We start from the raw sequence: 12,794 nt of genomic DNA, 5'->3' as shown, positions 1-12,794 counted from the left end.
ATCAAGACCACAACAAAATAGAGGTCCAAAAATGTGGAAAATGTGGATTAAATCACAAGCCTGGCTCCAACCAATGTTAAGCAACTGCAACAATTCTTAGGGATTGCAACATATATGGCACCATTTATCCCTAACTTGTCACAATACACAGCCCCATTGAGAGACCTGCTCAAGAAGACCAGCACGTTCCAGTGGACAGCTTCCCATCAGTCAGCATACAAAACCATAAAGAAACGCATCTGTGCCGAGGTACCCTTGCATACTTTGACCCCAAGGACTCTATCATACAGGTGGATGCTTCACTACGAGGTGTCGGCGCAGCTCTGACCCAAGATGGAAAAGTCATTGCATTTTCATCAAGATCCTTGAAGGATGCAGAACAGAGATATGCCAAATTAATATCGAGAGAGAGAGAGAGAGAGCTGTTAGCTGTTGTGAATGCTTGCGAAAAGTTTCACACATTCATATACGGCAAGCCCTTCACAGTTGAATCTGATCATAAGCCGTTAGAAATGATACATTTGAAGAACCTAATGGCAGCACCCCCAAGACTCCAACGAATTCTTCTACGCATACAGGGATATGATTTGCTGATCAGATATAAACCAGGCAAAGACATGCTGATAGCCGATGGTCCGTCAAGGCTCAATTCCATCAAGGAAGACACCGAAGAGATACAAGTCCATTTTGCACAATTATTTTCTGACAGTTAAAGATCAGTACAATGCGCAAAGCAACAGCAGATGACCCAGAATTACTGGCATTGCAAGATACCATAGTCCGAGGATGGCCTACCAAACAACATGAAGTCTCTCCAGACATGCCAGACCTCCGGCTATACTGGCCATTTAGAGACGAGCTTTATCTCGAGAATGGTCTTATATTAAAAGGTACCAGAATCATCATTCCAGAAAGATTACAGCCAGAATTCCTAGATAAATTACACGAGGCCCATCAAGGAGTCACAAAATGCCAACTGCGGGCAAAGACTTGCATATTTTGGAGAAATATCAAGAAGGACATTGAGGCACTTGTCAGCAGGTGTCCAGTATGCCAAGAACATAGCAAAGCACAACCCTCAGAATTACTACATCCGCATGAGGTCCCGTCCAGACCATGGCAGGTAGTAGGGACAGACATATTCACCATCAATGGAAACGACTACCTAAATTAAAACATTTTTACCAAAACCACAAACACAAAATATAACCTGTATAAAATTCCAGGGTCTATGATAAAACTGTCTAAAAACGTTTTGTGTTTGCTGGGATATTACGAACTTATTGTAGTTTTTATCCCCTCTCTAGTCTCATGTGATATGAGAGAGATATCCCATACTCTCACCCCTCTTCCATCTCCCATCCCCCCTCTCTCTCTCCCTCTCTCTCTCGCTCACACCCTCCCCCTCTCTCTCTCTCCTCTCCCTCTATCTCGCTCTCTTCTCTATCCCCTAGTTTAGGGATCGCCAGGGGGACGGCGCAGTGTCGCACCCCCATGGCGACGGCCAAAACAATAATTAAGGCTAAGTAAGCAAATATGATATCTGTTGGTTTTCATTGGCCCTATGTTTGATCAACATCTATAATTATTTGATAATTAAAATTGCGTCATGCATGTCAAAAATCTTATCAAGTTTAGAGTTGAGTACGTCCGTTTCAAAGTTCAAATTATATAGAATATTATGCTAGCGAATGATTATTGCAAATTATGATTTTGGTACCGCACTTGTAAAAGGAAATATTTATGTGGTTACACGTATAATAAAGTCAAACCTGAGCAATAATCCGTGAGTCCTTGTCCAAAAGAGATACCTGAATCACCATAGCACTCGACAACTCTGCATGGGAGTAAAGGCGTAAGTCAATTTTGTATAAAATATAAATTTAATAAATAATTTAAGTGATGACACTGTAAAAGCCCAGTAACAGAGGCGCCGGTACCAAGATAAAATCAACAGTTTAAATGTAGGCATACATCTTCCTTTGGTCCGGTTTTAGGCAAAATGATCAGATGATTAAAACTGACAAATTTCGCGCGCTTGGCGTGCATATTTGTCCCGATAAAGTTCTTTAGTGGATCAGCAGGAGGATTGGATGGCGGGAGGATAGGGATCAGAGTGCCCCCCCACCCCGCGCCGATGATGTGAAAATGAATATTCCCGGGGAATAGTCTTTTTAAAAGACTATTGCCCGGGGAATAGTTCAGTTTTTACGTAATTCTTAAAAAGGAGCGCATAGCTAATTCAATGACTGCACTTTTAACCAATCAGATGACATATAAGGTATATAATAGGAATTATTTCCTAGTCTCTTAAAGGAGTATTTCGTGATCCTAGCATCCTCTTTTTATGACATTTGTCAGTAGATATCCACGCAAAAAGCTTATTTCCAAAATTTCAGTTGATTCTAATTTTGCGTTTGCGAGTTATGCATGATTATGTGTATTACACTGCTCCATAGACAATGTGTTGTAATTTCGTTCTGGTGCACCAGAACGAAATTCAAATTTGGCGATATTTTTGCTAAACGAATTAATCTGCAAGAAATATTTGGTACATAAACATTATGTAGCCAGAGGTATCCAGTGGTGTAAAATCTCAACTTTTTTGGAAAAAGTGGGGGATGAGGCTGTGGATCACGAAATGCCCCTTTAAGGAAGGGGTATGAACGTTTGGACAGTATTTATTGTGGGACATTAGAGCACATCAGCCATATCGAATTGCATTCTGAATACGAAGAATGGCCTTCTGATATCAAATAATTTTGATTTTTTGAAATTCGCAATGTAATACACATTTTATGGCAAATCATTAAAAATTGATATTTTTGATATTTAACAGTACTCGAAGTAAACTTTATAAATCTGATGATTTCTACCTAAAGTGTATGTAGGTGGGATGAAAAGCCGACGATCAATTGAAAATTTTGACCTTTCGTATTGAAGATATGGATTTTTTTCCCAAAACACCAAACAAAATTAGGTCTTTTTGGGAAAAAAATCCACATCTTCAATATGAAAGTTCAAAATTTTCAATTGATCGTCGGCTTTTCCTCCCAGCTACATACACTTTTTAAGACTATATCATTAAATTTATAAAATTTACTTCGAGGACTGTTATATCTCCAAAATGTGAAAAATATCAAATTTTAATAAGTCATAAAATTTGTATTATATCGTGAATTTCATAAAATGAAAATTATTTGATATCAGAAAGACATTCTTCGTATTCAGAATGCAATTCGATAGGTCTGATGTGCTCGAATGTCCCACAAAACATCCTGTCGACACATGGTGTGTAAGGGATAAACTGTGCATATGAGATGTGGGTGCAAACGGTTTTAATGTTCACTGGCGTGAACAAAAATGAAAGAAGCGCCCTGCCCGGTGAATCTTTTGTGCTGCCAGCCCGTTTCTCATCGACCAACATTCATTCAGATCATGGTCTCGCTATGAGTTTTAAAACTCAGCTCGACCAATAAATATGGGCTCAATCGATCCAATTTTATATCAACATTTTCTAAATTTGTTAACATTGTATATATACCCAATGACCCCCCATTTTTCAAAATATTAATTTTTACCCAATGACCAGCTTTTTCATTTTTGTTTCTACCCAATGACCCCCATTTTTAAAACAACATTTTGTAGAGCGATAGACCCCTACTTCGCGACGTCAAGGGGCACATCACCTACCGCCACTTCTTAAGTAGCTTTAAGTTGAGCACTCCCCTGGGGCAAATCGTAATTTCGTCCCCATTTGTCAATTTTTTGTTCCATTGTGGGGGGGGGGGGGCAAAGTCAAATTTTCGTCCCCAATTGTTAATTTTTAATTACACTTTACTCTTTGCCGTCCCACCACCTCTGATGCATCTAATGTTGGCGCAACATTCTACTATAACAGATTATAGGCCTAAATGATGATGTTGTTAAACCTGTACGCTTCTTTTTCCTTATTCTGTTTTCTCTAATTAGATGTCTTCAACACAATGACCACAATAGATGCACCTTCTGGTCTTGAATCAACGATAGATGAAAAAGATCTCGAGTACCATGAACCCATTGGGCGTGGTGCCAGCGGAGAAGTCTATCGCGTAACTTTCCGCGGCATTGACGCAGCAGCGAAAAAAATACTCTTGGTCAAGGAGAAGAATATTAAGGAACAGCTCGGGAAAGAACTCTACTTTTTGCAGAAACTTAAACACCCACACATAATAGAGTATTATGGACATGTCGTTACTTCAACCCATGTAGTGATAGTAACCGAATATGCAGCAAAGGGATCTTTATACGACTATCTTCAGAATTTGCAGCAGAAACAAACCCAACTTCCAGAGAATCTGAAGAAAAAGTGGAGACTCCAGGCAGCACAAGGTATCAGATATCTCCAAGAAAGCAAAGTTCTGCATCGCGATATTAAGTCTCCAAACTTCTTGATTACCGCTGATGATGACTTAAAGATCGCAGATTTCGGCATCGCAAAAGATCTAAAGAGTACCACGAGTACAGAAAATAGTCGCGGCACCATCAGATGGCTAGCCCCAGAAATCTTTACAGATTTACAGTTGTCACCGAAAGCAGATATATTTGCATTGGGAGTCGTGTTATGGGAGCTGGAGTCATGTGAAGTTCCGTACCAAGACTACCATCGTCCAGAAGCACTTATGTTTGCCATCGGGAATGATGACATACGCCCTGAAATACCAGATAGTTGCCCACCCGCCCTACGTACCCTGATTCGGGAGTGTTGGGATAAGGATCGCGCCAAGAGACCAAACATTGATGATGTGGTTTCTCGACTTCGTAAGATCAACGAGGAAACTTGTGAAGAACAATGCATCAGGAGATCTGAAGAGTCCGATGAACTTGACGATATTTCAGGTAAGCACAAACGTCGAACAATCCCAATTAGGCCCTTTTCACCCAGATCATTGACCATAATAGTGTAAAATACCTTTTTTTTTTGCGCGTGCATGCACTATCCCAAGAAAGCCTTTTTTGGAAGCTCAAAGACTTTTTATTTGCCCCCCCCACCCCCACGACCAAGAAAGCTGGCTATGCCCCTGGGAGCAATACATAAAACCATTCCTAGAATATACCCTGCTCTCATACCCTGGACCCATTTTAACAAAGACTTATAATTGATCATGAGTTTATGTGAAATAAGTCAAACATGGACATTAACGTAAGATCAGTCATGAGTTATGTGAAATTGGCACTTGTTCAATTATCGAGGATCGGTGTTTGAGCATGATTAATTTACTTTAGAAAAAAATAAAGACATTACACAGTACTCTGGGTGATTTGGATCTCCAGAGTGTGAACAAATAGGCCTCACGTTGGAAGAACAGAGGAAGATTTACAAGTGTGCCATGACTACAAGACGTAGTGTTGGGCATGGATAAAGTTATATGTATCTGGAAGAATCAATATACCCACTCCCTCATGATTTACAATAATCATTCCTATTTCCATTACTTGATATCTCAGATATGCAGTGGTGTCTCAAGCATAAGAAGCTGATAGAAAAGACACACATGAGTGGATGCTACTGGTTAGATGAAAAGCATTTGGCTATGATTACAGCAAGCAGACTGGATGTGTACGAGATTTCTTCAGATGGTATAGTCCTACTCTATAGCATCTGTGATAAAAGTATCCAACCATCTGCATGGCTGCGTGGAGTAGCAGTAAGTGAATCAATTCCTAATAGCTTATTAGCAATTTATTACGACGTGCCATCTATTTACCAGTTCCCCTGTCGTGAGGCAACGCAAGCTGAGAAGCAATTCAAAATCCGTGGCGATTTTGTAAATGCATCACTTGAACAAATTGTGGCTAATTCAGACACTGCTGTTATAAGATGGGATAACGGCATCAATCGGATTCACAATTCTCTCTGGGTGTTCAAATTGCCAGATTTTGATGATCAGAAACTTGTGTCTATTCCAACCATCTCTGTAATTTCTAACATCAGCATCAGTTCAAATTACTTGCTGGTACAGGGTCTCAAAACAATTGTGATAAAACCATTAAGCAACTTGAGCGATGATTTGAATATGATATGGATCGAACCACCCAATGAACTTCAGCCATTTGGCATTAATATGATAACAACTTCAGTCCTCAATAGCGATAGACATGCATACATAGCGTACCAGGACGGGAATTACAAGCATTATATTTTCCGATACATTTGGGGCCCTGGTGTCAAGCCACATTTTGCCAAAAACAATTGGATCACTGACTTGCCAGAAGAGGATAGAAGTTATATATTCAGTTTTTCAGGGGCATCACATAGATTAATGGCTGTAAAGGATGGTACTCACAATGGTCATTTGAGAGTATATCATCTTGAGTAGAAGCTGGTCTAACTCTGAACTCGGACAAGTGCCACAAAATCCCACACCCTGGTGCCTCCCCTGGAACAGGGCTGGCAACACATAGGGCGGCTCCACCCAAAACCAAAGTGGAAAGGTTCATGGTTATTATCAAAGCCCCATAAAGCCACATAATGAATCAAAATTACCATAGCAGGCATACACATGTTTTAAGGGCTCTTTACTAAGAAGTCAACTCACACAAAGAAGTATCACTCCCCTGGGGTAGATCATACCTGAGGCCCCCATCTATGGCAGAGTAACTACATACGTGCAATAGTATTATCTTGGGGCAGGTCCTTTGCTGGTGTGCAACAAAAGCCCTATTCTCTAGCAACAGGGCATCTCCATCTAAACAGTGGTAGCACTACAAATTTTTGACCAAGTTAGTGAATTTCATTGATATTTGATTCTGACTGGGGGACAACCAGATTCCCCCTCCTCACATTGCCATTACTGGCAGCTATCCAGAAGGGTAGGAAGCACAGTAGTAGCATGGCCTTTGACTCATCAGATTGTGGGTTTCATCTTCTTGTGCACTAGGCATGACCTTCACATCTATTGCCTATTTCCACCCAGTTGTATAAATAGGTACCATCAGGCTTTGTTGGGAAGGTAACAGACTCACTGTACAGGGGCTGTGGTATATTTTTGAGTTGCCTGGCCCTGTTGCTTCAGAAGAGATGGGCACCCCAACACAGCCATCATGAAATGCACGACTCATACCACAGGCTAAGGCCTCTCAGTATAATGAGAGCCTACTGGCCGAATTGGTTTATCAGCTAGCTCCCCTCCATGCCTCCTTCACTATCTCATATCATGAAAGACAACGTGGAGGAGTTACATTGTGTGATACAAATCTAAAGTTAATTTCCTAATTCTTCTCAGAGTTCAGGGTATGTGATGATGCTCATCTAACTCATAGAAAAGGCAAAGTCTCCCCCTCCCATTCTCTGCACTCGATGAACAGTAGATCAACCGTCTTGTCAAGATTGTTGATCAGCCAATTAGCGTGTACGCTTATATACACTCGACATACGGCTCGTAACTCTGATCAATTTGAAAATTGAGTGTAGTTGGTGCATATCATGAATCCCTACAATTTAACCCAATGTTGACTTGTTCTACACAGACATACATCTATTTTTTTGCTACATGCACAAAAAATTAAGGTTTCACTTATTATTCTTTTATAAAGATGTCCCCCAAATGATAACAAAAAAATACAAGTATTCAAGTCATCCATATTTTTGTTCCTTCATTAAAAGTTTATTGAACTGAAATCACAACCAAAATTGAACTTAAATTTTCTAAAAATCGTCACAATGCAACATTAAAATCTTGTGCGTATTTAAGGCACTTTACTGAGATTATTTAGTAGTACTTTACAATACTTTGTAGCAATACCCAAGTTTATGTCATAGACCGATAATACTCTTATTATTTTTTTGTTCAAGTATTATATTCTTGCCCAATTTAGGGGAACATTTCCATCACTTTCAGTTCCTGAGATATGACCAATGAGATTAGATTTAAGGAGAGTGGACTCCGCCATTTTGCGTGTCATTCTTGGTGGGCAAAATAGAGAACCTCCAAATTATTTTGTCATACAAATGGTAAACTTCAACTGTTGTTTTGTGGAGGCACTACCTGCCACATGTGCAAACCTTTGTAATACACCAATTTAATATTGTTTGGTTTCAGGCTATTGCCAATTAATAAAATTATTACCCATGGAGCTATTCTGAGTCCAGACTCTATTCATTACTTGCACGGTTCCGCCATTATGTACCATGTGCAAGGAGAGCCTCGAACTGACATCACATGAAAGGAATAATCACATAATTTTACACAATGTAATATGACTGGTTTGATTCTCATTCATGTGTGCTGCCAGTTCAAGGCTCTCCTCCCACATTGTGCATAATGGCGGAACCATGCAAGTAGTGAATAGTCTAATCTTTGGATGACAAAACTGATCATACAGGAGAAAAACAACAAAATGCAAAAGTCATCAAACACTTCTCTTGGACATATCTCCATATCAATTCAAACCAAAATCCCACTTATATCGCTTGATTACTTCACAATAATATAAATCAGATCTTCTTCTCCTTAGATAATAACTTCAGCTGGAAATGTGGACGGTGCTTAGCTAAGTTTTCATATCACACACAAGGGATGGGAATACAGCTAGACTTAAACTACAATAGCTTACTATAAAGTTCTTAAAACCTGATAGCAAATTGTTGACCTTACAATAACAAAAATACTTATAGAAATTAGGTAGGGCACATGTACACTATAGATACTTTCTTTTCTACATGGCTTCATGACATCATCTCACAGATCGTATAAATATTAACTGCCTATAAGTGAAATACCGTAAACATTTGCCTAATGGTGCTATGGGCTCCCTTAACATAACTGGAAATTTAGACACAAACTAAAAGTGCCTCCCATAAAAATCCCACCAGCAAATAAGGGCACATACCCTTATTCTTGTTGGGATTTTAGAGGAGGAAGCTCTCTATTTGTACATGAAATTTACCCCCAAGGCAAAGGAGCCCAGGTGCGCCATTAGGCGAACATTTACGGTATAATCACAAAGTGAGATAGATTGTTCCATTTCACAAGCTGGTACAGCTGAAATGGAACAATCCATCAATCACCAAGCGATTATATTTCAACCATTACAAGAATTTTAAGACAGTTATATCATTCATACATAAATTCTATTACTTTCCAAGAATACTTCATACTTCGATTGTTAGCACATGTGTATTTCGATAATTCATCCCCATACAAAACTGGCGTTTCCAAGAGGCCATGCATGCACAAGTCGCACTATGATGCAGTCTCTTCCCCCGCAATGACATGTTTACTACATCTGGCTTGGACACGCGAGTCATAACGTATTGCATGGCATAAGCGCCATTGGGTTGTCAAACTAATTTTTGAAATGGCATTGCCTGATGGTTATTGGTTAATGATAGATACTCAGCCAATCAACTGTCTAGAATTTATGTATGAGTGATAGGCTATTCCAGTTGAAATCCATACACCCCCTATGGGAGACATGACCATAATCTTCCATTCACACAGGGGTGTCAATTTGATATGGAGTCACCTGTTTAGGTAAATATATTTGAAATTCACACTCCTCGTGTGGAATGTTAAGGTCATGTCTTCCATAGGGGGTGTAAGGATTTGAAATGGAATTGCTGATGTAAAAGAATCTGAGCTACTCTGAATATTGAGCATTCAACATAATAATTAACCTGTACACATAAATGAGCTACCCTGCAAACCTTGGCAATTGTGACCAGATCTGATCCAATCGGGCTAAAGTCAGCAATAATGAAACTTGAGGTATTTGTAACTTTGCAACCTGGTATCCAAGAGACCTGGGGATTTAACAACAGTACATGTAGGTACTGAGCAAGTTAGTAATGGTAGTAACCCAATTTTCAAAAATTTCGGACTTTGGCCCAAGTGGATCAGATCAGTTCACAAATAGAAGTACTGTTATCATGGGATATCATGCTGACAGACCATGTCAAATCTTTAAAAAAATCTTAATTTGCATTCTGTACTCTATCCGAGTCATTACCAATTTAGGAAGTTGTGTATATAGTTTATTTCAAGTGCTTAATTTCATCAGCTCATTTTAATTAAAGGCAAGATCAAAGGAGATACTAATATCATCCAAACAAATAATGTACAGTTGAAGTTTTTTATGTATCCAGTTGTTCTCATTGACTTTATCTTCTTTAAAGTGTAAGCCCCACTTTTGGGAATTAGTCAAGGTTAAAATGTATACATGTAAATTCTGTTCTGTCTGGCATCAAATTAACAGGTGCAAGTCAGTTCTTTTGTGGCGAACTGGCCAAGTGGGGCTTCCTGTTTAAGGACTGACTGCAGTGTGTTGTGATGCTAGGAGCATCTTCTTTAAGGCAAAATCAAGTGTATAATTATGTATCTATACCTAAGAGATCAGACTAACATTAAACATTGGCTGTGCCATATGGCCGTAGTGACCGAAATATTGTACCTCCCACATACTAAAATAAACATGAGGTATTCTGTAGACACTTATGTACTTTTAAAATTCATAACCTGAATTAATTTCCATAAAAACTACTGTTCCTAAGGCCTTATTTTCATACTATTTTGCACTTGTTATGTCAAATCAAAGGAGTTTAAGTGGCAATAAATGTATTATTGGAATAGGAATATGATTGGAATAGGGCAAAGCAGTTCATGTGTAATGCATGTGAATGACGATTTCTGTTTCATATTTAATTTTCTGGCAAAGATTACATTTTACAAATGCCCCATAATACTGATGCTACTGCGAGGTCAGTAAATAACTCACGGTTTTCAAAAGATGAAATGTATTTTTAATTAATTCTACAAACCTAATGAACCTCTTCAAGAATTCATACCCATTTGGCAATTCAGAAAAAAAAACAATATTATATATTCAATAATGTTTTGCTGTGGCTGGACGCTGGAAATAAAAATCACCCTTCACAAAATCTGCCACCTCAAACTTGACCTCAACCTTGATAAACTTATATTTTCACGTCTTCATTAATTTCATGCATTTACACTACTCAATATGAATTCATTTACTTACATCATTTTAAAAATGTATCACCCAATCTTAAGCCCCATTCTCTTGATAATCAGCTATTCCAGTTAAAATCCATACACCTTCTACAGAAGAAATGACCTGAATATTCCACACAGGGAGTGTGAATTTCAAATGGGGTTACCTGAATGGGTGACTCCATATGAAATCTACACCCCGTGTGTGGTAGATTCAAGTCATGTCTTCCATAGGGGGTGTAAGGATTTCAACTGGAATAGCCCAACAGAGAAAAATATATGTTAACTGATCAAGGATTGTCCCTCTAGAAAAAAAAAAGAAACCAACAAAATGTTGATTTTGGTCTATCTAACTAAGTATGTAGCCTCATTGTGACAACAAAACAATCACACTTCACCTTTGTTTCACAATTATTTGAAAACATTTGTTTAAAGCAGGCAACCACTGATGAACCACTATTTTCTCTGACTACTGCAGACCTACAAGAGTTTATAATTTACTTGAACCCATAAGAACCATAGATTTATCCAAAACACCATTTTATCAAAATAATGTACTAAACTATTTCAGATCATGTGCATTTCATTTTGGAGCAAACATTTAGGCCTACATATTTGGTTCACTATTGAGTGTGCTACCCATCACTTTCAAAGGGATATTCAAAGTTGAAATCCATACACCCCTATGGAAAATATTACCTTAATCTATCAGACAGAGAGTGTGAGTTTCAAATGGGGTTATAAACCAAATGCGTTACTCCATTTCAAATCTACACCCCCTGAGCAAGAGATTAAGGTCATGTCTTCACACACCCTGTTTGGCAGATAAAGGTCATATCTTCCGTAGGGGTGTATGGATTTCACCAAAGCCCAATATTTTTAATGCCCAGAATGAAACAAAGGTGATTTTTCTATCCACATTGGCTTGAGTGAATGGACCAATCTACCGGACCATAACACAAACTTACTTAAGGCCATAACGCCGACAGTCTTGTGGCTGAGAAATATGATTGTTTTGGTATATATACAGTCCAACAGCCTCTTTTATCCAGACATGATGGGACCAAGCATCGGCCAGATGAGTGAAAACCAGATTTTAATAGGGAATAGCATGTAATTACTTCATTATGGGATAATAACCATGAATAGATGGTATTGAGTATAACATGTGTTGTCCTTCCAATGTGAAGAAATGAGTTGTCTTTCTACTTTGAAGGCAATTTGGCTGGATAACAGAGAGATCTGTATCAAAGATGTCCGTCTGGATAAGGGATGTTGGACTGTATACAATACACTAAGTACTATGTAATCATCAGTTGAGGTCAATATGACCCACGCTTTGTTGTAAATACTCAGAGTACAGCTTTTCCTGCATGGAAAAAATAAAAACAGAAAATGAAAAAAAAAAAATTATTAGTGCATGTGTGTGATACTAACGTTCTTGCATTGTTTGTGTTTTCAATTTTCTTCCCTTCCACCATAGCTGGCCATCAGTTTTATCCACACTCTGAATAGAAGTACTTATCAGTTTGCTCTATGCAAATATGTATTTTGATTTTCCTTATGATAATACTTGTGATAGATATGATGGTTCACAATGGTAAAGAGACTTTTAGGACACCCTGTAATATATGAAGGCCTGCTTGGAAAGTAGTGCTTGACAAAATCCAGATCCAGATGTCGCCCATCCAACCCCCCAAAATAACTCCCTAGTTTGATCAGCTCACAATAGACAGCAAATGTTAAGATTTTACCACTTTTGCCAAAAAGTAGACCACGTTACAGTTTGATCAGCTTGTAAAT

At 38.6% G+C, this 12,794-nt stretch overlaps 1 protein-coding gene across 1 annotated transcript in view; it reads right to left on the bottom strand.

Moving 5' to 3' along the window:
- Positions 1–7,622: 7,622 nt before the first annotated feature.
- LOC140146631 (uncharacterized) overlaps positions 7,623–12,794 on the bottom strand; it is a 129,248-nt gene continuing 124,076 nt past the window's right edge. Inside the window, exon 11 of the mRNA XM_072168502.1 lies at positions 7,623–12,360. Coding sequence (XP_072024603.1) covers positions 12,304–12,360 — 57 coding nt within the window. The 3' untranslated portion in view covers positions 7,623–12,303. The remainder of the gene's footprint in view (positions 12,361–12,794) is intronic.

Source organism: Amphiura filiformis, chromosome 2 (assembly GCF_039555335.1).
Source record: "Amphiura filiformis chromosome 2, Afil_fr2py, whole genome shotgun sequence".
In the NCBI taxonomy this organism is placed as follows: Eukaryota; Metazoa; Echinodermata; class Ophiuroidea; order Amphilepidida; family Amphiuridae; genus Amphiura; species Amphiura filiformis.
This window is presented reverse-complemented; position numbering and strand designations above follow the sequence as displayed.